Below are 25,666 nucleotides of genomic sequence, written 5' to 3'. Positions count from 1 at the left end.
TACTTGCTAAGCTATGTGCTTGTTCTTTGAAAAAAAAATTAAAATATTTTTTCTTAGATTTTTCTGAGATCATCCTCTCTTTTTTTTTCCTCCCAATAAATTCACATTATCAATTGTCCCTCCTGTATTGTTGCATTTGCTTTACTTTAGTACATGCCTTACCTAGTACTATCCTTCACCTAAAAAACTGCAATCAATTATTAAATCATTTTGTATGGCATATATTTTGTAATTAAATTATTGATATGTTAAATAAATAAATAAGGAGCATTTAGTTATGATCTTTCATCAGCATTCCTATTATTTTTAAATAATGTACTTGCTGTTGTTATTGATTGCAATGAGTCCATATAGATTGTGGTGATAAATAAATAAGTAAATATATAAATGAAATGAAGAAAGGGAGCAAACAGGTTTCTCTCTCCTAATACTACAACTTGAGGTCATCAAAGAAAACAGATTATTAGGTAGAAACGCATAATGAGAGCCAATTTGGTCTACTGGTTAAGGCAGGGGTGTCAAATTGCCGGTCCGCAGGCCGGACGCATCATCCGGAAGCCGCACCCACCCCATTGCTGGCAATGGCAAAACCGTCCCGATACGTTGTGCGACGTCACGTGACGTCGTGAGTTTGACATGTCTGGGTTAAGGCATCAGGTTAGAAACTGAGAGACTTGAATTCTAGTCTCGCCTTAGGCATGAAAGTCAGCTGGGTGACTTTAGGCCAGTCATTCATTCTCAGCCTAATCTACCTCACAGGTTTGTTGTGGGGAAAATAAGAGGAGAAAGGAGTATTGGGTATGTTTGCTGTCTTGAGTTATTTATAAAAATAATAAATGTGGAATATCAACAAGCTTTGGTGTACAGCCATATGATAGTAATTGGAATTATCTTGGTTGGCTATAAAAATGGAGAGACTATATCAGTATCAACTAATGATGTGGATTGTATGGAATGTCTGTCTTCAAAGGTTACATGCTTCTCAGTATCAACTGCTAGGGAACATCAAAGGGAAATAATTTTTATATCCTTGTGCTGATGCTTGACAGCTGGTGCTTGCATTGAAATGGCCATATAAAGCATTTTGTTTATGTATAGCAGCTAGGACTAGTGTACATATTGTAGTAAAATGGAAAAGAAAGAATCATGTCTGAGTCATCTTCAAGTTTCTATCAGGATAATGAAACTTGCTCTATGTACACCTAGATAAAGAAGCTGTAGTCTTTATATCAAAAGATAAAGAGCACTTCAAGCACACTCCTGGGGATTTCACAGATACAAATATGTTAATTTCTTCAACAGTATGGAAATGTTTGCCATTACTGTTTCCCACCATAGCACCAAGGCCTGCTCCTATTTACCTTCTAAATTCAGACAAGATCAGACAGGTGTTACTATCTGCTGAAACTTTTCATATATTGCTGAAATATAATTCCCAGCATTCATTACAGTTTCACAGGTTGGGCCAGCCTGCTGGGAAGTGTAGATCAGCAAATATGGAGGGTCAGCTGACTCTGTTCTGATCAGAAAGGGAGCATAATTGCTGAAATTAAGCAAATATGACTTTTAAATACATTTATTGCAGATTTTAAGTACAGAGAAAAGAATATGTCCTTTATTATAAAGAAAATGTACCTTAGTTATCTCTAGTAGGTTGTTCATTTTGTATAAGTTTGATTTGCATTTTTTCTTCGATAGGTGTGTTTAAAATGAAAGGATCAAATGTGTGGCCACTGATAAGAATCTATCGAGGGGGCTTTCTTCTGATAGAATTCCTTTTTCTCCTTGGCATTAACACGTATGGCTGGAGGCAAGCTGGAGTGAATCATGTTCTCATCTTTGAGCTCAATCCCCGCAGTAATTTGTCCCATCAGCATCTATTTGAGGTAAGTTCTATAATTCAAGGAGCTTTACATGTGCCTGTACTTATTTTGAAAAGCAGGACCTCTTTAATTCAGTTGCACAGATTCTAGCTAAATTTATTATTTGTTTGTTTTAATTATTGTGAAGTATTTTTCTAAGATTTTTCTTTAAAATGGAAGCATCTCACACTGGCCATACTAACTAGGAAGTTCAGCATCTGGCCACAGAATTCTATGCACATAGTTTTTTTGTTTTGTGATTAAATATTGGCTATGATGAAAATTGTTTTTGTTTATATGTAAAATTTATTTGCTGCCCTTATAGTATCCAATAACTTTGGGTGGCTTAAAGCAGGGTTTTTAACCTTTTCACAGATTGTACCACTTTCAGGACATGACAATATTTGAGTACCACCAGTGCTTAGCAAGGTGTCAAAAACTTGATGACTAAAAAAAAAGGGGGGGGGATTTTGGGTTTTATTGATTAGATTCATTTGTTGTTATAGAAATAGCTAGTTTACAATATGGAAAAGTAAAAAGTTGAGGTTCAATGTTAATGCTTCCTTCTACTGCAACAGAGGAAGTCTGTTCTTTTTTCCTTCTCCCCCTCACTTTCCTCCCTTTTTCCTCCCCACTGTGTCCTACTATTTGCTTTTGTATTTTTGTACTTTATTCTATAATCTAATAAAATGTTACAAACTGTAGAAAAAAAAGAGAGAAAAGTACCAGTTTTAATTTCTTTGGTGGCAATTCCTTTGCTGAATCACTTTCCCTTTGCACTGACAAATGTATGATGAATTTATCCATATTTATTAATATGCACCACTACCAGCTGGCTGGTCGGCCCTTCTTCCTCTCTCCCTCTCCTCTTCTTCCTCCTTGCCTTCTGAGCTCTTCTTCCACAGTGTAGTAAGAATGCACACACACACAACCCAGTGCCTTCACTGTACCCTTAAAGACACAGGAATGAAATGCAAAGCAAGAAAGGCTCACAAAAGCCTCCCAGAATAAAGAAACACTAAAGTCCAGGGTTTTTTTCTTAAACTGCCTCAGGTAGTCTCAGTTTTAAACAATATAGCAACCTGAGCCTAAAAGGCTCCGCAATTGCGAAATGTGATAACCTTAAATTAAGCCTGTTTACCTACAAAGAAAACTTGCTAAAAGCCATAGACAAACTCAAGATAAGGGGGTAAAGCTAATTACATTTGTCTAAAGGGATTAAACCTACGGAAGTCAATATTTCTAATTGCTAGCCTTTGTGAAACAGACTAAAATATTTCAATAACCAAGGCACATAAATTGAGCCTCTGAATTGCTGTAAAAACTGTATAAAAATCCTTATGGTAATCCATTCAAGCTGCCAGCTGACCAGCAACCCACTGGCTTCCAAAATAAACCAACCTCTTTTCCGACATGCTCGTCTCCTGGCTTTTAATTTCATCAGCGCTGATTGCTTTCTCCTGGCTGGAGAAAACAAACCAGGGGACCTTTTCTTCTAGCAACAGCTGCTTCTTTGCTGTCTCTTTTTTTCTCCCTTCCTGCTGAGCACTCCTTCCACAGCTTCTTCTCCATCCCCTTCTTTTTCCCTGTTGTCTTTTTTCCCCTTTCCCACCAAAACTACTTCCTTTTATATCCTCTCCTCTCCTCCTCCCCTTTTTCTTCAGTTCTCTAGCTCCGCACTGCTTCTGGAAGTGCCAATCAGCTGGAGCCCTGCGGCGATCCTGGGGCTTCTGCCAAGCCCCGACAGTCCTGCAGCTCCAGCTGCCTCTCCCTCAGGCTTGGGTCACTTCAGCTCATTCTTCTCCCCTGCTACACTTGTCTAGTAAGGTCACATACCACCTACCATGTGCCAAAGTACCACCGGTGGTACGTGTACCACCGGTTGAAAAGCCCTGGCTTACAGTATAATAATAGAAATATTATTACTATCTTCCCTCTCTGTTTTGGGAGTATTAAATATGTAATGGATTGTCATTAAAATAATTTTTTTAAAAGGCCTTTATATCAGCAGAAGTGAGCTAATACTTTCTTGAAAGGGCATTCTATAGGTACACGTCTACTATAATCTAAAATAACTTGCACTTATCTACTGAAATTTAAGTGGAAGAGTGAGAATTGTTATTCAAAGTGTTGTGTTAGTATCGATGAATGAAGACATTTTCCATACACAGGTAATCCTCAATTTACGACTGTAATAGAGCCTGAAATAATGGCAGTAAATCATGGCAGTCATTACGTGTGACTCACCATGTGACTGCCAATTATACACTCTTTTTGTAGTGGCCGTTAAGTGAATAGTGTGGTTGTTAAATGAACCCATTTTAGCCAATGGGCATTTTTTTGCTAGAAACCAAAGTAAACACCAGTTTCTGGCAAAAATGCTGAAAATTGTGCTATAATGCAAAGATTCATAAATGTGGACCAGTTGCCAAGTGCCTAAAATGTAGTTCTAGGGCAGTGATGGCAAACCTTTTAAAGACCAAGTGCCCAAACTGCTACCCAAAACCCACTTATGCATTGTCAGATGCCGGGTGGGAGTGGCCCATTGGGTGGGTATGGCCAATTGGAGTATGGCCCATTGGGTAGGCATGGCTGCGGTGGTAATGGCAGACTGGGTGGGACTAAAAAGTTCAATCAATCAATTCCAACTTTGCAAGATCTTTTTTTTTCCCCGTGAGAAGTTGAAACTGACTGATTGATTGAACCTTTTTTTTTTTTGCACATGGCAGTGGAGGCCTAAAGCAAAAATGTTTTATAAAACCCAGCTGAAGGCCTAGGACTGGGGCAACGGCATGCATGCCCACAGAGAGGGCTCTGAGTGCTGCCTCTGGCACCTGTGCCATAGGTTCACCACCACTGTTCTAGGGACATCTGCTGTAACTTTGAACAGTCACTAAATGATCAGTTGTAAGTTGAAACTACCTGTAGAGTCGCCTTATGAGTGAGATAGATAGCAACAGTGAGATGGGCAAGATATACATTTAATAAATAAAATAAAATAAATAAATATAGTCTGGTCCTAAGTGATATCAGAGTTTAAAACTTTTAACTTAGAATTTGAATTGTAGCTGAAAACATATTAATAAGTAATGTAATACTGAAGTATGATATTCCTAATATATTTTGTGTCCTGCTTTATCTGCACATAACTGCTAAATTTGCATTTAAAAATGTAATCTTTCTAGATTGCTGGATTCCTTGGAACGCTATGGTGTCTGAGTTTGCTGGCATGCATATATGGAGATAGCACTGGATTTCATATGCAGGCAAACCCACTTATCTTGTATGGATTTATGCTGCTGTTCCTTATCAATCCTACAAAAACCTTTTACTACAAGTCTCGATTTTGGCTGCTTAAACTCTTGGTAAGTCAAGATCTAGTTAAAATCCATCAGCAACTGACAATCTCACCACTCTTCCTGTCAAAAATATTATCATTAAATATTCTCAGATTTAGTTAAATGGACTGGCTACATTGCTTATCCATAGGTAATTTGTACAGCACATTTAGTCAGTGATATCCATATGATGCACAGCAAAAGTTGACAGAAGTCCCATAAATATGTGTTTGATAGTAAAATCCTTACATTATTTTTGGAATATAATAGTTCTATCTCCATTGCTGAAATAAGTATCATTTTAGATAACAACTGATCAGATGTACTGTGAATTCTTCTATTTTACGTACTATGCTTTTTAATATGTGATTGCAATGTACACTGGCATTTCATAGCCATCCCATTGTCAGTGTTACTCTTTGAATAATTGTGTCTTGATCATAAAAATGTAACCATTATATTTTGTTCTTATATCCAAAATATAAACATCAGTAATAGATATGACTTCTAATTACTGCTTTAAGTATCATACCGTTCTACTGTACCCTTTATTTCTAACACTGAGAGTGCTGATTTGCTCGCTCATTCTCTTGTAGCATTTGACTCCGCTCTTTAAAGAGCAGAATGAATGAATGAATCACTGAATTCTAGCTTAATATTCATAACATTGTTAAGTAACATTCATACTGAAATTAGCTGATTTGAAATCAATGGGGAACTGAAATTTGATGCAACTGTTATTTCAGCAAAACCCGTATATAATAGGCAGAAGGAGAAACGATTGAAGGAGGTGAATAAGGAGAATTACGAAATCATCAGTTGTTCTTTACAATTACAAAATTCAAAATGATGTACAATGTAGCTTAATTTGTATAAATGTGTACAGTCTCAGTGACTACAATGCTTCATCATTCATCATGAATACTCTGCTCCTTTTCATTTTGAACTTGATCCAACTAGCTAAGCTTCTGGATTCATAAAGAAATGTATATTTTCCAAGCATTAGGCTATTTTATACTGTTGTTGCCTCATTTTATGTGGTTTAATATGCAAATCAAATCGCTGTTATTTCTATAAGATTTCTATAGGTTAAACCTTTATATACTTTGAAAAGAATGATTTCTACCAAACAGCACAAAAGCCAGAGTTTCTGGATAAAATTTTTTTGTAATTATATTTTGGCAAAGTAGGTCTAGTTTATGACTGGAGGAATTTAAAAGATATGTGTGGTATCTAAAATGTCACCAGCAAAAACTCCAGTTTGGCCTAGTGATTAAAGTATTGGCCTGAAACCCTGAGACGGTGAATTCTAGTCCCACTTCAGGCATGAAAGCTGACTGGGTGACTTTGGGTCAGTAACTCTCTGTCAGCCAAACTCACTCACAAGATTGTTGTTGTGGAGAAAATAGAGGAGGAAGGAATAATGTATTTTTGCTACCTTGAGTTGCTTATAAAGTAAAGAGGTGGGATAAAAATACAATAAATAATCCTCTGTCCTTTGCTTGTTTGTATTGTATAGATCTTGGTGTTGCCCTTTTAGCATTTGAATGTTGATATTGTAAATAACCATGCGGGAAGAACTATAATCCAAAATAAATGGAGCATGAAATGGCCTAGTTTGAGAAACATATAGCTGAAGGTGGAATGGACTGAGATGGATGGAAAAGCATCTGTTTTTACTATTTCTTCCACTATGGTTGCAATAGTGTACAAAAACAAACATCTCTACCGCTGTTATCTTTAGTACTAAACAGTTTTCCTAAACTTGATGCTTGGAGCTAGACAACCTAAAAGTATTTTATAATCCATTAAAGAATTCTATAAAATTGTTAAGGTCAATTAATACTGTAGTATTACTGAACTGTATTATTATTACTCCATAATAATACAGTTTTAATTTGAATGCCTATTATAATCAATGTAAAACAAAATTTGAATACAAATTCCCAGTTCAATATTATCTGCAAACTTACTATGTTTTTAAAAAAATTAGTAAACAGTGAAGGTAAGCAAAGCACTTCAAAAGTTAGATACATCACCTCCCTCAGTCTACTATCTTTGGTCATGCATACTAAAACTAGTGATTGTTGCGTACTGTGCATTAGGACAAACAAGCTCATAATAATTAAACATGCTATTTACATAAAATTGCACTGAGAATTCTTTTAGTTTCTACAAATGATAGAATAGTTTTTGTAATGCAGTTTTACCATTTGAATCTTTTGTTTGTATGTAGTTCCGGGTATTCACTGCCCCCTTCCATAAAGTGGGTTTCGCAGATTTTTGGCTCGCTGACCAGCTTAATAGTCTGGCTGTAATACTTATGGACCTTGAATACATGATCTGTTTCTATAGCTTTGAGCTCCAGTGGAAAGCTAAAGATTCATTGCTGGAAAATCCAGGTATGTCAGTGAGAAGAGATTATGTAACTGCCGTATAAATTGGTGCGTACTGTGTGTTTAAGACAACCTGAGCTTTATTTATTCAATGCAACCGTACAGTTGCAGTCATTATACACTAGACAACCCCTGCCCTGTTGGGTCATTGTTTCAAAGATATTTCCTTGCCTAAATGGAGAAACAGAATGACCCAGGACTGGCAAAAAAAATAGTGGGAGCAGGAGTGACTTCTGAGTTCCTGCCAGTTTCCCCAGTGAGTTTCTTTATGGGAATCAGGCATGGAGCATCAGAAATGAGGGAGGGAATGGGGGATTTCAAGATTAGCTAGAAAATTGTCAAAAAACATTGGAAATGAAAATCATGTGACCTCAGTGGCAGCCAAGCAGTGCAACAATGGCCAGTACCACTGAAGCAGCCTTCAGCAGCCTAAGTTTCCAATATTTCATTCCCTTGGGAGTAATGGGTCCTGAATTTTGAACACTTTCTGTAAATTAGCCCATTTGAGTATCTTGGTTCAAAAATTGTTACTTTATTATGCACTATTTCACTTAATTAAAGTGCATGACAAGGAGAATTTTAGTAATATATACCGTGTTTTCCCAAAAATAAGACCGGGTCTTATATTAATTTTTGCTCCAAAAGACACATTAGGGCTTTTTTTCCAGCTAGGTCTTATTTTCAGGGAAACATGGTACTAAATGTGTCCATCTGGGTGACGATCTTAACTGGGGATAGGGTGGGATGGAAATAAAGAATTGTATTTATTTGCTAAGTTTACATTTTCCAATATTCCCATATCGCTGAACACACATATGTTATGCGTGCCTGGGTACTTTAAAGTATTTGATTTATATTGTTGAATATTAACTGGAATTGTTCATCTGTAATTCACAATATCATTTTCCTAGAGATTTCTTACCTTTTGAGAATTTTTTTTTATAGGCGTTCAGGTTTGCAACACCTATGCTTATGGTGTGCGTGCGGTTGTTCAGTGCATTCCTGCTTGGCTGAGATTTGTCCAGTGCCTGCGCCGATACCGGGATACTAAACGGGCCTTTCCCCATCTGGTTAATGCTGGGAAATACTCCACCACATTTTTTATGGTGACATTTGCAGCCCTTTACAGCACCCACAAAGGTATTATTTTGGAGCCTTTGCTGATGAGCTCAGCGTCTCTGTTTTTAAGTGCCAGCTTATTTGCGATTTCTCATAATTACTTACATAACTTTACTGAGGTCATTATACAGCATAAGATTTCATAGAATTGTTGACAGTGTGTATTTATGAGGCACAGGTAGTCCTTGGTTAATGACGGCAGTTGGGACTGAGAACTCCATAGGTAAGCAAGGCTAAATGATCACACCAAATTATGACAGCAGTTCCGGGAGTTCCAGTTGTGGTTGTTAGGCAAAACATCTGGTGATTTCTATTTGTGATCTCCTGCTGGATTTCCCAATGACTACTTGTCTGAAGCTAACAGTGAAGGTCACAAATGATAATTCAATAACTATGAGATACTGCAACCATCATAATTGTGAGCTGGTTGCCAAGCACCCAAATTATTATCATGTGACTACAGGAATATTGCAACGATTGCAGCTTCTAAGACTGGTAGTAAGTCTACTTGTTCAGCTGTATTGTATCTTCAGAGTGTTGCTGAACATGCATAATCATTGGCTGAGAACTATTTAAGACATCTATGGTAAATTTCAAGAATTTCTACTGAATAAAATAAGTAAAAAATTTAGTTAATATTTTTCCATTCTGCTATGGATTTTAATGAATTAAGCAGCAGAAATAAGTAAGTCCTGTGTATTCACTTATTAAAACAATTGTATTTTTTTTTTGTAATTCTAGGCAATTGTACTATTTCAGTTCCTATCTTCCAAATTAGTGCATAATTTTTCTATAGTTCTGTTAGATGCATCATGCATAAATTCACACATGCACTAATACACCCATACACCCACAATTTATATAAAAGGACCATTTTCTATTCCCAAAGGAATTTGCCAAAATTTTAATTATAGGAAAGATATCATTATTATCATCTTCTTCATTTATTATTGTTTGCCTAGATTCTGGGTGACTTACAACACATCAAAATTAAAATAGTTAAAAACAGAACTTCAAACATAAGAACTTGGACCAAAAAAAACCAGCTACTACAATAGAAGAACACAGTAGGAGCTTCACAAACAATCTGATCCTAGTCTCTTAAGATTTATGCAAATGTATTTTTGTTATAAACAAAGACAGTTTATCTCCTAGAATCTATAGTATTTCAAGAAGTATGCAATAATTACTACCCTTCTGATACCAGTTATACTGTCCTGCTGCATGAAGCTGAAATATATCATTGCCTGATGAATGTGAAGAAAAATATTCCGTTCTAGAAAAGTACCTATTGATCACACATACACACACAGGCACACAAACACACACAGCCTGAAACAGAAATATATGCAAAATGATAGGAAATTGCTTTTAAATTATTAATCTACAGATTGAGATCCCTGTTCTTTGTGGAAACCACAGTGATTTCCTTTTGCTGTTTTTACAGAAGAATAAAGCACTTAGTATTTTAGACACTTACAGCATCTTTATCTTTCTCCCGCCCCACCTCTTTCAACTGTTATGCCTGTCAGGAGGTTTAAATCTGTTCTAAAATACATACTGATTTATTCACTTTTGCACATATTTCACTTATATGTAAGAATAGAAAAACTGCCAACTTTGTTCTACTATTTCCCCCCTCCCATAAACTTCTAATTCTCTTCAGTTGATTTGTATATTTTTTATAATTCTAAGAGAAACATCAAGCTTCATATGGAACCCTAGATCTTCCTCCCAATTTGATGGTAAAGAAGAAGAATCAACACTTGAAAAATCATAGTAAAATCCAAATGTTTATATGCAAATTTGACGATATTATACACTTGCATCAAAATTAACAATATTGAAAAGAAGTTTTCTTTGAGGAAAAGCCAAGATGGAAGGGAATGGTGGATGTTGCTGCTTGAAGGCATATGTGGAGCTTTAAGAGGAAATATCCTACTTTATCCTTACTTCTAGAAACATATAATACTAGTGCCTAATGCAGATCACTCTAAAGAACCCTTGTCTTCAGAAAGATTATGGAAAAATGTAGGGAATGGGTTTATAAGACTTGTTTATTCAATAAGAATAATATGTACAGTATGTCAAGAGAGAGGAGTGATTCCTTGTATGATAAGATTATTACTGAATAGTATTTGAGGCTTAAAAAAAAACTTGTTTTCAGCCATCTTGTACCAAATTCATAGGCAATGCATTTTTATACAGGTCTACACAGAAGTAAGTTTCATTTGTTTTAGTAAAACTTTACTTTTGGATTAACTAGATACTGAAATGCAAGCAAAATCTTTTCCAGAATTATTATAAGCCAAAGTAAAGCATGAAAAACGATTTTTAAAAATTCCATGATTAGATAAAGAAGACTGGTTCAAATATCTGCATCTCCTTCTTTGCTTTTTTCTTTCTTTGCCTGGCCTATTTATGAGGTACAGGGAAGATTTTATATAGTTAGAGTTATTGGGAATTCTGGAAACAACCCAGAGCAAAGAAATCCAATTCCAGAGTTGTATAAAAGGTTATATAATATGTGAACATTCTAATAAAAAGAAAATAGAAGAAATGTTTTCAAGACCTGATAAAATTATAGTCAGCAAAGATGAGCATGAATTAGAAATTGTTTAGCATAAGATAATAAATGGCAAAGATACAGCATGTGCAATATTTTTCCCTGTGAAATAGAATTTTCATTTGTCTCTTTGTACATGCATATGCCCAATATTTACTATTCATGTGCTTGGATTTTATCCAACCTCAAGAAAATAAGTAGTGTGATTTCTCTAAAAGGCCACATTTCTTTATTATAGTCTACATCTTCAAAACAAATATTTTATATTCCAATATAAAACAAATATAAGTAGTAAATAATTATGGTATCAGAATTCATTTATTTAAAGAATTTTGAAGACCACCCAACTAATCAGATGACTCTGGGTTGTATACATAAGTAAAGAAAATAGAAATCAAAATAGTGAACCTGTCAAGACTGCTAACATCGTATGTTCTTGCTTGCCATATATGAAGAAGCAAACCTGTTTTATTTAGCCGAGTAGCATTTCTAGAGTTAAGACAGATAGCAGTAGGTTAAGGGGTGGGAAAGTATGCAAGTTAACCATAACAATGTCTGGGCACAGTGTGGCCAAGGTCAGCTCAGCTGCAACGGGAGGGGCACCTCACGGTTCACATTAATTGGAGAATGTGATTGATGACTGTAAAATGAAGGAGTGAGTTATGCTTTGTTACAGATGCTTGGGGGAGGGAGGATTCAGTTTCTGGCTTAACTTTGTTAGTGCCGAAGCTATGCAGAATAATAAAAGATTCTTTTAGAGGAAAAAGCCTCAAAATTCTTTGAAAATCTGCTTTCTTTCGGAACCATGTCAGAACCATGATTATACAGATCCACTTAGTTGAGCCTAAGCATGACAGACATTTTCTCAGTGGAATTCTCAATTATCTCAGAATTCGGAAGAAAAGTCAAGTCTTCATGGCTCTGTGAAAGGCTAACAGGGTTGGGCCATCTGAACAGAAGTGTGGGGGGGACTCATTTCAAAGGACAGTGGCAGCAGCAAAAGAGACATGTGTCTTAGGTCTCATTAGATGACATACAGCCTCAGAGAAGGACATGATACATTTCCATTTTATGTGACCTGGTAATTTTCATAATTCTTTAATTTTTATTATTCTGGCTACAAAAATTATGCTGTGCATTTCTCTTATTACTGAGATGTGGTGAGTTTGGCTGTTACTTTGGATCTTTACATTGCCATTTCCTCATCGTTGCAGTATCACTGAAGGCTCCTTTTTATTCAAAAATATTTGAATTCATGACAAAAACTAACATAATTAGCTTGATAAAGTTTTTTGTAAATTTTAAGTTGCTTCCATTCTATAATTTTCAACAGACTTTCAAAAAGCTTGCATAAAAGGTTTAGTATAAAATTAGCATACCCAAAGTATGCTAGTCAGGAGATGATATCATTTATCTTTCTATTCATTGTGAAGTTTAACTTACAATTTAACTAGATTTGGATTCAGTTAAAAAGTATAAGCATTCAAAGTCCAAACCCCTGTCAGATAGTATTAAATCTTTCTTTTTTAGGAATGACTATTGCTATCTGTTAAGTAGCAGTTTGATTTTGTTATAACTGAAATTCTCTTTCTTAGAATGCATTTTCAAAAAATGTGTTTGAATTTTCTTTTTCTTTTCTTCTTCATCTTTGGTTTAAGCAAAACTTAATGTTAAAACTAGTTCAGAGACAATTAAATAAATATATCAAGGCATTGATATATAAATGACCAGGAAAAAAAGCATAAAATGACAGGAAGCTACATCTTTGGAATTTAGAACTGATATGTTTCTGAAGGATATTCACTTGAAGGAAAAGATGGGTGGGGATGGGGGAGGAAGCAGTTCACTTACTGTTGGAATTCTGCCGAAGAAGAGAGCTGTCATGGTCATCACGGTAACCAAAGTATTCATTATTTTTTTTAAACTGGCCTTGCCCCTCCTATGCTCTTATATCCCAGTTGCTGACTTCAGATAGAAGTGAGGGTGCTAAGCTTCTACTCTGGAAATGAATACTACTTTGTTTGGATGGTACTTCAACATACTACAGCTTTTTTGAGGGGCTTGTTTTTCTTCATTGATTTTTTGATGTTGAAATTTCTGGCTGTATTCCAAAGACAGAATCCATGGAGGAGGAAGAGAGCCAACAAGCAAGAGAGAGATTAAGTATAGGTGGAAGTTTGTGGGAGGAAATAAAGAAATAATAAATATAGCACCTGAGATTATACTGCAGCATGTAGTCCAAGGTTCCCAAAATAGAAATAGATGACAATGGCTTTCCTTTCATTTTTACTAAGAATTTACCAAATTTTGCATATTTCTTTATGAATGAGTCAAGTTAAAATTGACAGCTCTACTATTCCTGTTCTTAGGTCTTTTATGTATGCTTTGCTTCCCAGTTTAGCTCTGAAAATGTGGTAGCCTAATTTGAAATTAAATTGGATATAACTTGGATATATAAAGTCTCTGACTTGTAGGTCACAGTTTCTACAAGATGACTGTTTCAGGCAGTCTGTAACAATTTTAAAATTAAGGCAGGTTTTGATAACCTCTCAGTTTTTGGTCTCACTATCATGGTTCAACATTTAACAGAAACCACAGTGGCTGACCCTCCCAGAAAGCTTATCGTAACCATTGTATTCTGTGCCAGTTTTTGATAGCACACGGCATTGATTATTTTCCTCTCAGTAACACTGAACAGAATATATTGTTTGCCTTTTGTAGATAATTTAACAGTAAACATTCATTGGCGTAAATCCAATCTTAATAGTTTGTAGTATAGGAATGATTCTTATGCATAGAGGCTATATAGACAATGTATATAAAGTAGTCCTTGCTTACTGACCACAATTGGGACTGGCAGATCTATCACTAAACCCTACAGCCACTCAGTGAAACATCACTTGACCACAATAGGTTTAGCCCTTCAGCCACGGTCATTAAACAAATCATCCATGACTGCAAAGCAAGTTATCACATGACCGTAACTTCCGATTTCACTTTTGCATTCTCCAATTAATTATGTTTGTTGCAAGTCCATTGTGTAGCACCCAAATGGCAATCTCATGACTATGGGATGTTGCAATGACTGTAAACATCTACTGGTTATGAAGTGCCCGAATGGCAATCACATAATGGTGTGGATGCTGCATCGTCATAAATGTGAGATCATAACTTCAAAAGGCCACTAAACAAGGCAGTCGACAAGCGAGGTCTACCTGTGACAAGAATTAGAAGGAAGAAATCACATAAAAAGTTATAGTTGTAGAAGGAACATTAGAATTTGTGATGCTCACTTGTGCTACTTTTTTGCCTTGTTAAAATATCCACTGTAAACTATATTTACCATATTCTACTAGACTTGAGAGAAAATTGTTAGCTTGAGGAATACCTCCATTTTTGCACCTTTTCTGACTTTTATACTTAGAGGGATTTTTATATGTTTCAGAAATCAATTAACATATTTTGTATAATTGTTCAATATAGAAGAGTAAACCTTTCATCGCAACAACTTTCTGACAAATCCAGTCCTCTGAAATAATTGCTGAGCAATGGCAGCATATAAACATGCGCAAAAAAGTATACTCAGGTGCAATTTCCTTTCAAAATTATGGTATAAAACTATTTCTCATTTTGATGAGGTTAATATTAGTTAACCATCTGTTAATGGTACAAAGATTTTTCCCTAATTTGGGAGAATTACCTAGGCAGGAAGGCAAAAATGCTGAGAAAATAAAAATTCAAGTACCAATTGAAGGGAAGGGAAGAATGAGAAAAGACTTTTCTTCATGGAAAAGATTCCATTCCAACCATAAAAAAGAGATGAAGGAATTAAAGGAAGCATAAATAATGCAAACATCTCCCTTGCCTACTCAGAAACTGGCAATTGTCTGATATGGCTGCTAAATCCTGTGTTCAATAAATAAATCTTTCCTTATTTCTACTACCATTAGAACCATTGGCAAATAAGTTATAAGAAGAAAATAGCTAAACAACACAGTTGCATTTATGGCCATTTGCTGTGTCCTAACGTTTTACGACAGTTTCTAAAAACCAGTAGTTACTTGCATTTTTGGGCAAAATCACACCCATAGCGACCATTGGTTTGCTTAAATGCAGCATTTGTCTAAACAACTGCCATGGTTGTTAAACAACCATCACGAAAAACATTAAAAATTATAACCATTATGACTTACAACCATAATGAGCAGGCTCCATTACAGTCATAACTCAAGGACTACCTTTAGTTTCCAGAATTCTAATTGCAGGGAATCCCTATTATATCTGTTACTTATTTAATTACTAAATATTACATTACATAGTTTTCAAGCAATTTAGAATTAGCAAATATATTGTTAATATTGCTATCAAACTAGTCCATTTCATCAGACATAGATGTTAAAATACACATTTTTAAAATTTCAGCTTTTTTGTTATTTTAGTTAAAATGTTTTGTGAAACAAGAATAATATCCATATATAAAATGAACTAAATATGCAAATCATAGCTAGAAATGTTACAGTAAAAATTATTATACCAGAGGAATAGAATGAAATTTCCCAAATTTCATACAAAAATCTCAGAAATAAGTACTATTTTGAAAGAGATAAGAAAACATTCCTTATCTTGCTGCATTTTAAACTGTTGAGGAGAATTAAACATAACAGCTTTTCCTACATCTATTTTATTTAGCATGTTGATTTAGTTTCAAATGCCTTTGTACATGAATGTCCTCAAGTAGAAATTCTGTGGTTTTTTTTAATACAGATAGACATTATAAGCATGTACCATGGCTTATTTCAACCAATAAAAGAGAATTGTAATGCCTGAGGGTTCTACTTGGAATACCAATGTTTTGATTTTCTGTTAGGATTCGCTAGTGGAGATTGAGATATAATTGCTTGCCTAAAGCAACATTATTTTGATACATCACCTGAATACCAATGAGGAAAAACAATAGGGAATAAAGGTGACAACTGAATCCTAGAAACATGAATATTGAGAGAGGGGTTAAGAGTATTGTAGGCAAAGATTCAGAAGGTGAGACCAAATTGATACCTTCTTATCAGATTTTTCTTGGGAATCTTTCTGATTTATATTTTTTTTTCAATAATTGCACTGCAGAAATTCTGCAGAAAACATAGAGTTTCTTAATTGCTACTGAAGACAGTTGTGGCCCAAGGATCCAATAAAAGAAAATGTTGGTTCTGTCAGAATAATTAAATAGTAGCGTCTCCTTACTTTTCTTCTTTCTCGATGAAACTTACTCATTTTTGAAAATAATTTAATAATGTGTGGAGAATGGATCATTTGAATTCTAAATCCTTTACATATTCAAAAGGTTTGAAACAGACAGAAAAATGTTGGCTCTTTGCGAAATTGACAAAATTTCTGATAATCATAACAATATTTTGTAAAAATTATAAGGAGTGATCCTATGATCTTGTCTTAAAGTTCAGTGATTTTGCTCATATTCATCTAGCTGTTCATATTAAGTCCCTTTTTAGATGCTTCCTTTGATATTTGTCTAGTTTTCCTGTGGGCACTTCAGACACATTTGATTGCAAAGCAAATAGTTTGCATCCCATGAGGGCTAGACTAGAGTATCATCAGTGATAGAGATAAATTCTCTCTTACAGCACATGGTTAAAGAACCATTTACTTTTACTTAAGAATTCTAGAATGGAAACCCAGTATTAAATGCATAATTCAATGGCCAAACAAAGCTTACCTTATTTTTCAGCTTTCATTTTTGACATTTCCCAAAAATAGAGGATCTGAGAACCATAGAACAATTTAATTTAGTTTGATTTGTTTTAGTTTCTAGTTGCAACTAATTAAATCTGCTCATTAACTGTTAAACTATTCTAAATGATTTATAATTGATCTATATTAATTTTGTCACCTTCAAAGGAAGAAAATGAAGAGATGTGCACAGGGCTTGCATATAATAGTAAGTCATAATTATAATTTAGGTGTATGACCAAGAATTTGTGCAGTGCAAGCATCCACCCTTCAATGTTCTTCTTTCTGAAAGAAAAAAAATGCAACCAATAATAGCAATAAAGCAAGAATAAGTATAATTTTAGACATTATTATGGTTATGTTCATAATAGTGGTAAGTTTATAGTGTGTTCCATATTAACTAAGCTCCCTTCCTTTCAGAATAGACACTGTGTCATGACTTAGCATAATGTATAAACCAGGTATTGTGGCTTAAAATTAATTATAGGTAGTTTCTAAATAAGCCTACTTCATGCTAGCATTATTTTTATGGTTTGTTTAGCAAAACTAGGTTTATTTTAAATTAGCTTCTGATTGCTATTTCAGTGAAACGGAAGCTTTTATTGTTTCCCAAATCTATTTTGAAATCCTGGCACCCTGCATTGGATCACTCCATAACCATATGTTATATGGTTATATATAATATATGTACATAACCATATATTATAGTTGATCATTAAGTGTGAATGCAACTACTAGCATTCATCTTCAAAGTTTGAGGTTGTTACGTTATGGCTAGAAACATTCGGGTAGTAAAACTTACATGTTGAGCAGATATATGATGTTTGTTTTATTTGTATCAAAATTATCAAGACAGTAAATATACCAATTTATGAAAAATGCTGCAAGTGTCTTGGTCTGTTTCAGTGGAATTGTCACTTTTGTTACTTGAGATTTATGATTACAAAATCAAAAACAAATATATTTGCACATTAAATTCTACATAACTCCCCAATTATTATTAGGGATAGTTTTGTTTTAGGATTAGGCAACTTTTGGTCCTCAGAACACTTCCAAAAGCTGATACTGAAAAGTTATTCTGAATGAATTAGAAGGATATTTTTTTAATATGTGGGGATGAGTAAATACATTTAGTTTTTTGTCCTGACACATTTCTTTTTCCTTTCCCATCCATTTTTTAGGTATAATCCTGTGCACTCCATTCAAACTAAATGTGACTTAGATTGTATAAAATTGCAGACCCTTTTTTTAACTGGACTTTATTGTAATCAAAAACCATTGATACAAAATAATGATTTAATTTTTTTCAGCTGATATTAACTGAATTTTAAAATATTTATCGTATGTGTTCTACAAAATGGACTTGAATATTCATTTATTCAGTGTTCACTTAGAGGGAGCAATATGTTTAAAGACTGGCATTTGTGTGGCAGAATTTTTGTGAAGAGCCTAGCATTTAAAGCTCTGAGAGAAAAATCTCCTCCCTATATACATTTTTTTATTGGACTTCCTTATTTCAGCAGTATTTGAATGCCTTTGTTGACATATTCTTCTGCATCTTTATCAACTTAACTATCACCTATTTTTTAAAAAGTGACTGCTGTTTCCCCCTTTGGCTACAGCAAAGAACTTTTAACCACCCTTGACTTGGTCCTGAGTTTACAAACTTAGTTAATTAGTACCTATATTTTGAGGTTATTTATTTACTTTTTTTATAAAAAAAAGATTTAAATTTATATGTCACCGATCTCATGGTCAAGCGACTCTATTCAGTTTTATCTGATTATAGGAAAACATGCACCCAAAATCCATACTTTACTGTATAAAATATAAATACATTTGTAAAAATTAGATGAAACAATGTTGTATCCAGATTTAATATATATATATTAGCGTTAAAAGTATACTGCATTAATTTAGTACACTATATGTAGAATTTAAGGTAAGCCTGACTAAGTCTGAATGATTTTCATGAATTTATTCTTAAAAAAAAAAAAGGATCAAGCTCCCCTTTTCCCCCAGGGATAGCATCTCTATTCTCTATTGGTTGTAAAATACCCTGGTAGATAGCTGCTAAGTGGAATGATGACATTCTTATTATTTAGTTGATTTTTTTTTTTGCATGCAACATTGAATTCCATGTTTTGTATGTAAAAGCATCCATTTCCATCTACTGGAGAAAAATTGAATGACATCCTTATTGGTTAGAAAACAAAAGAGATCTGCATTTTTGCAATAATTTTTCTAAGAGCTTAACGTATTTCACAATTTCTTATTATCAAGCTATTCTTGGGAAATATCTGGCTGTCTCAGATAAATACTTTGTCATCAGATAAAGTATTTCATTCTAAGGGTATGATTATTTAAATCAGGTTTTCCATATATTTTACCCTCTAAGTTAAGATCTGCCCCAGTCCTCCTATCTTTCCGCAAGAGCCTAAAGATTTGGCTCTTCTGGTTGGCCTAGGGACCAAATAGGAGAGGTCCATGCTGCAGATGGCTATTGGATTGATGGCAGACTCCTCCACCCCCCACCCCCCGTTGCTCTGCTATCCACCTGCCCATCTTTTTGGATATCGTATTGACTTATGGTGTACATTTTCATTGTTTATTTTATTTTATTTATGCATATATTATATTTATTTTATTGTTCTACTATTTTACTTTTGTTTACATGCCTTTCATTTTCTTGTAAGCCACCTAGAGTGGACCCCTGGCAAGATAGCTGGGAAATAAATGAAACAAACAAACCAATATTGTTTCATAGGTTTATCAAACAATCAAAAGCCATGTTAAATAGAGTTTACCTAAATGCTTCCCCTTTATGGATTACTGCCTTGTTGTGGCGAAGGGGCTTGCGTAACTCAATGAAGCTATAAACTATGCCGTGCAGGGCCACCCAAGACTGACAGATTATAGCAGAGAGTTCTGACAAAATGTGATCCACTGGAGAAGGAAATGGCAAACCACTCCAGTATCTTTGCCATGAAAACCCATGGACAGTACTAAAAGGAAAAAAGATATGACGCTGGAAGATGAGCCCCTCAGGTCGGAAGGTGTCCAATATGTTACTGGGGAAGAGCAGAGGGCTAGTACTAGTAGCGCCAGAAAGAATGAAGCGACCAAAGCCAAAGCCGAAAGGATGCTCAGCTGTGGATATATCTGGTGGTGAAAGGAAAGTCCGACATAAAGATTTCTTCTCCATAGGAACCTGGAATGTAAGATCCATGAATCAAGGCAAGCTAGATGTAGTCAAAAAAGAGATGACAAGACTGAACATCGACATCTTAGGAATCAGCGAACTAAAATGGACAGGAATGGGTGAATTTAACTCAGATGACCATCAGGTATACTACTGTGGGCAAGAATCCCTCAGAAGAAATGGAGTAGCCTTCATAGTCAATAAAAGAATAGGAAAAGCAATACTGGGATACAATCCTCAAAATGACAGAATGATCTCTATTCGAATCCAAGGCAAAACATTCAATATCACAGTAGTCCAAATCTATGCCACCAACCACTGGTGCTGAAGAGGATGAAATTGACCGGTTCTATGAAGCCCTACAGCACCTTATAGAATTAACACCAAAAAATGATGTCCTTATCATCATGGGGGATTGGAATGCTAAGGTAGGAAGCCAAAAGATAAACGGAATAACAGGCAAGTTTGGCCTTGGAGTACAAAATGAAGCAGGGCACAGGCTGATAGAATTTTGTCAAGAGAATATGATGGTCATAACAAACACTCTTTTCCAACAACCCAAGAGATGGCTCTACACATGGACATCACCAGACGGTCAACATAGAAATCAGATTGACTATGTGCTCCGCAGCCAAAGATGGAGAAGCTCTATACAGTCAGTAAAAACAAGACCAGGAGCTGACTGTGGCTCAGATCATGAGCTTCTCATTGCAAAATTTAAGCTTAAATTGAAAAAAGTAGGGAAAAGCACTAGGCCACTCAGGTATGAACTAAATCATATTCCTGATGAATATACAGTAGAGGTGACAAATAGATTTAAGGAACTGGATCTGATAGACAGAGTACCTGAAGAACTATGGATGGAAGTTTGCAACATTGTACAAGAGGTAGCAACTAAAACCATCCCAAAGAAAAAGAAATGCAAGAAAGCAAAATGGCTGTCTGAGAAAGCTTTGCAAATAGCTGAGGAAAGAAGGGAAGCGAAAGGCAAAGGAGAAAGAGAAAGATACACCCAATTGAATGCAGAATTCCAGAGAGTAGCTAGAAGAGATAAGAATGCCTTCTTAAATGAACAGTGCAAAGAAATAGAAGAAAACAACAGAATAGGAAGGACCAGAGATCTCTTCAAGAAAATTGGAGATATGAAGGGAATGTTTCATGCAAAGATGGGCATGATAAAGGACCAAAATGGCAGAGACCTAACAGAGGCAGAAGAGATTAAGAAGAGATGGCAAAACTACACAGAAGAACTATACAAGAATGAGCTTAACATCCCAGATAACCACAATGAGATGGTCATTGACCTCGAACCAGACATCCTAGAATGTGAAGTGAAATGGGCCTTAGAAAATCTGAGCAACAACAAAGCTAGTGGAGGTGACAGTATTCCAGCTGAGCTATTCAAAATCTTAAAAGACGATGCAGTAAAAGTGCTACACTCAATTTGCCAGCAAATTTGGAAAACTCAACAGTGGCCACAGGATTGGAAAAGGTCAGTTTACATTCCAATTCCAAAGAAAGGCAATGCCAAAGAATGTTCAAACTATCGCACCATTGCACTCATTTCACATGCTAGTAAAGTTATGCTTAAAATCCTACAAGCTAGACTCCAGCAGTATGTGGATCGAGAACTACCAGAAGTACAGGCAGGATTTCGAAGAGGCAGAGGAACTAGAGATCAAATTGCCAACATATGCTGGATCATGGAGAAAGCTATGTAGTTCCAGAAAAACATCTACTTCTGCTTCATTGACTATGCAAAAGCCTTTGATTGTGTGGATCACAACAAATTGTGGCAAGTTCTTAAAGAGATGGGAGTACCAGACCATCTCATTTTGTCTCTTGAGAAACCTATATGCGGGTCAAGAAGCAACGGTGAGAACCGAACACGGAACCACTGATTGGTTCAAAATTGGAAAAAGAGTCCGGCAAGGCTGTATAGTGTCGCCCTGCCTATTTAACTTATATGCAGAGCACATCATGAGAAAGGCAGGGCTAGATGAATCAAAAGTTGAAATTAAGATTGCCGGGAGAAATATCAACAACCTAAGATATGCAGATGATACCACTCTAATGGCAGAAAGTGAAGAGGAACTAAAGAGCCTCTTGATGCGGGTGAAGAAGGAGAGTGCAAAAGTTGGCTTGAAACTCAACATTAAGAAAACCAAAATCATGGCATCCGGCCCTCTCAATTCCTGGCAAATAGATGGGGAAGAAATGGAGGTAGTGACAGATTTTATTTTTCTGGGCTCAAAGATCACCTCAGATGGGGACTGCAGCCAAGAAATTAAAAGACGCTTGCTCCTGGGGAGGAAAGCTATGGCAAATCTAGACAGCATACTAAAAAGCAGAGACATCACCCTGCCAACAAAAGTGCGTATAGTCCAGGCCATGGTTTTCCCAGTTGCAATGTATGGCTGTGAAAGTTGGACCATAAGAAAGGCTGAGCGCCAAAGAATTGAGGCCTTTGAACTATGGTGCTGGAGAAGACTCCTGCGAGTCCCTTGGACTGCAAGACGTTCAAACCGGTCAGTCCTAGAAGAGATCAACCCCGACTGCTCTTTAGAAGGCCAGATCCTGAAGTTGAAACTCAAGTACTTTGACCACCTAATGAGAAGGAAGGATTCACTGGAGAAGAGCCTAATGCTGGGAAAGATTGAGGGCAACAGAAGAAGGGGACGACAGAGAATAAGATGGCTGGATGGAGTCACTGAAGCAGTAGGTGTGAATTTAAATGGACTCCAGAAGATGGTAGAGGACAGGAAGTCCTGGAGGAACGTTGTCCATGGGGTCGCGATGGGTCGGACACGACTTCGCAATTAACAACAACAACAACAAAATGCTTACATACTTTCCTTTTTTAAAATATTCTTACAGAATATTTTTACAAAATAATTTTGAGATTATCTATGTTTTGTTTTCCTTTTGTTGTTTCCAATGTTGCTGTTTTGGGATTATTTCTTCCTTAACCCAACCCTACTCCATAAAAAGAAAGAACAAAAGAAAGTTTATTTATTTATTTAATTTATCAAATTTATATGGCTGCCCATCTCAGAAGAAGTGAATCTGGGCAGCATGCAGCAAAAAATTATAAAAAATCAAACACATTCATATTAAAAAAATGTTTATAAAAAGCACACAGATTCAATCAGCAATACAATCACCTTAAATTCTCTTTAATTATTATTCATTATTTAACTATAAGTGAAAGCTTAAAGAAAATGTGATCATTTCTAAACAGAATGGGGCAGTTTGATATTTATCAAATATACTTAGTTGAAAAATGTTCTTAATTTAGGCAGAAAAAGCTTCCTTAATTAAACATTAAAGGTAAAAACACATAATAAGAACACATTATAATAATTTTCTGGAATTCTGGCTTATGTGTGGATGTGTACTGCTGAACTATTCTAGTTAGCGTTTCCTACCAGTAGGAATTGCTGAACAAACCCAGATGGTTCTTGTCATTTGCTTAGTATTATGCACAAATAAGGAGCTTTGTTTCATTCCTAGCCAGCTAGAACTGTGAGCCATGGCTACTTATTTGCATATTTTTTAGATTACTCATCTTTTCACTAGAGTTTAAAGCAGCACACATAGAACTCCCTCTTCATTTTTTTTTTCTGTACAGCAACAACTCTGAGGTAGATTCCCTAAGGTATAATATCAGATACAAAATAATTTAGAGTACTGAAGCTAAACTGGAACCTGGAGCTTTCTGATCCTAATCCCAGCTCTTTCACTATACTGGCACTTGGTGATTTTTCTTAGAGTACAGGAAAAAAACAAACCAGAATTTATGACCATTCATTCAGTTACTTACCGTAAATGTTCTTGGAACCTTTTTAAAATATTTCTGCAAAATAGTGACCTAAAATGTGGTCTGTTTTCCACACAAGTTCTAAAAGTAGTTAAAGAGAACCTAATTAAATGAATGAGTCAAAAACATTATACTTGTTTCTTTATTTATTGAGGAAAATAATCCAAAACTAGATATTTGCATATGGCAAAAGTATGTGAACCTTTGCTTTCATTAACTGGTGTTCCCTTTGAGCAGTATAATGACTGTAATTGAACTGTCTAGTTTGACGCTGCAACCAAACAAGACAGACACAGACTTCAATGGATAGTTGAACTGCAGAAAAAAAAAAATTGCTATCAGCCTGCCTTCCATTCAGGACCTGTATACTGCACGAGTAAGAGGGCTGTGGAAATATCTACAGACCCCTCACATCCTGGACATAAACTGTTTAAACCTCTCCCCTCAAGATGATGCTATAGAGCAGACATGTCAAACTCGCAACGTCATGTGACGTCGCGCGGCGTATCGGAGCTTTTTCCCCATTGCCGGTAATGGGGTGGGCACGGCTGTATTACTATTATTCTCATCTTTTCTATTACCTATCTCCTTATCTTCTTATGACTCTAACTTTGTTGTTTGTATCTTAAGATTTATATTAATCATTTTATTTAGTATACTAGTATGATTTATGTTGTTTGCTTCCTTAGTATCCTATAACTATCATAGGATGCTATGACTAAGTTTGTATCTTATGATTTATGATGAATGTATTTTTATGCTGATTATGATCATGATTTATCACCTGTTGCTTGTGTGTACACTGAGAGCTTATGCACCAGAGACAAATTTCTTGTGTGTCCAATCACACTTGGCCAATAAAGAATTCTTCTATGTTTCTGGTACCTATTGATCACGCCTATACATCAGCTTGGAGGAATTTCAGCCCATTCCTCCTTAAAGATCAGCATCAACTGAGGGAGGTTGGTGAACTTCCTTGAATTACCTTGTCCTTTTACAACATTTCTTAAGATTTATATCAGGACTTTGACTTGGCTGTTCTAAAACATTAATTTTCTTCTGTTTTAACTATACTTTGGTCACAGGACTTGTGTGTTTTGAATTGTGATCTACTTTCTCTTTAGCTTCAGTTTACAAACAGATATCCTAAAATTTTTCTGTAGAATTTGCTAGCAAGATTCAGAATACATGGTTCCATTAATGATGGCAAGCTGTCCTGGTCCAGAGATAGTAAAGCAAGCCCAAACGACAATTCTGCCATCACAACGTTTCACAGATGGAATAAGATTCTTTTGCTGAAATGCCTTTTCCTAAACATAACATTTTTTTGTTTATTCAAGCTCAAAAGTGCTATTTTAGTCTCAGACACTCACAGACCACTCTTCCAATAACCTTCTGGCTTATTCCCATGATCTTTCTCAAAGTGTTGATAAGTAATAAAGTTTTTTTTTTGAGAGTAGATGCTTTCTTCTTGCCACCTTAAAAATATGATCTGCATATAATTTTAAACTCTTTAATTGGTCATTATGTATTCATTGCTATACTATATTTATTTATTCTATACAAGTTTGTGCTTATACTTGTCATCGGATCCTCACATATATAGCCCCACCATCTTGTT

The 25,666-nt window shown here is 35.4% G+C and overlaps 1 protein-coding gene across 2 annotated transcripts in view; it reads left to right on the top strand.

Annotated features, from left to right (window-relative positions):
- XPR1 (xenotropic and polytropic retrovirus receptor 1) overlaps positions 1 to 25,666 on the top strand; it is a 117,951-nt gene that overhangs the window by 74,976 nt on the left and 17,309 nt on the right. The window contains exons 8-12 of one of the 2 annotated variants that reach the window (XM_039337137.1): positions 1,699 to 1,886; positions 5,048 to 5,227; positions 7,437 to 7,602; positions 8,542 to 8,736; positions 10,411 to 11,782. In XM_039337137.1, the coding sequence (XP_039193071.1) occupies positions 1,699 to 1,886; positions 5,048 to 5,227; positions 7,437 to 7,602; positions 8,542 to 8,736; positions 10,411 to 10,553 (872 nt within the window). In that variant the 3' untranslated portion in view covers positions 10,554 to 11,782. Of the gene's footprint in view, positions 1 to 1,698; positions 1,887 to 5,047; positions 5,228 to 7,436; positions 7,603 to 8,541; positions 8,737 to 10,410; positions 11,783 to 25,666 lie in introns of those variants that run through there. The other variant, XM_039337136.1, reaches the window with a different exon arrangement.

Source organism: Crotalus tigris, unplaced genomic scaffold (assembly GCF_016545835.1).
Source record: "Crotalus tigris isolate CLP2741 ecotype Arizona unplaced genomic scaffold, ASM1654583v1 scf7180000017668.6805642782:7212621, whole genome shotgun sequence".
NCBI lineage: Eukaryota > Metazoa > Chordata > Lepidosauria > Squamata > Viperidae > Crotalus > Crotalus tigris.
This window is presented reverse-complemented; position numbering and strand designations above follow the sequence as displayed.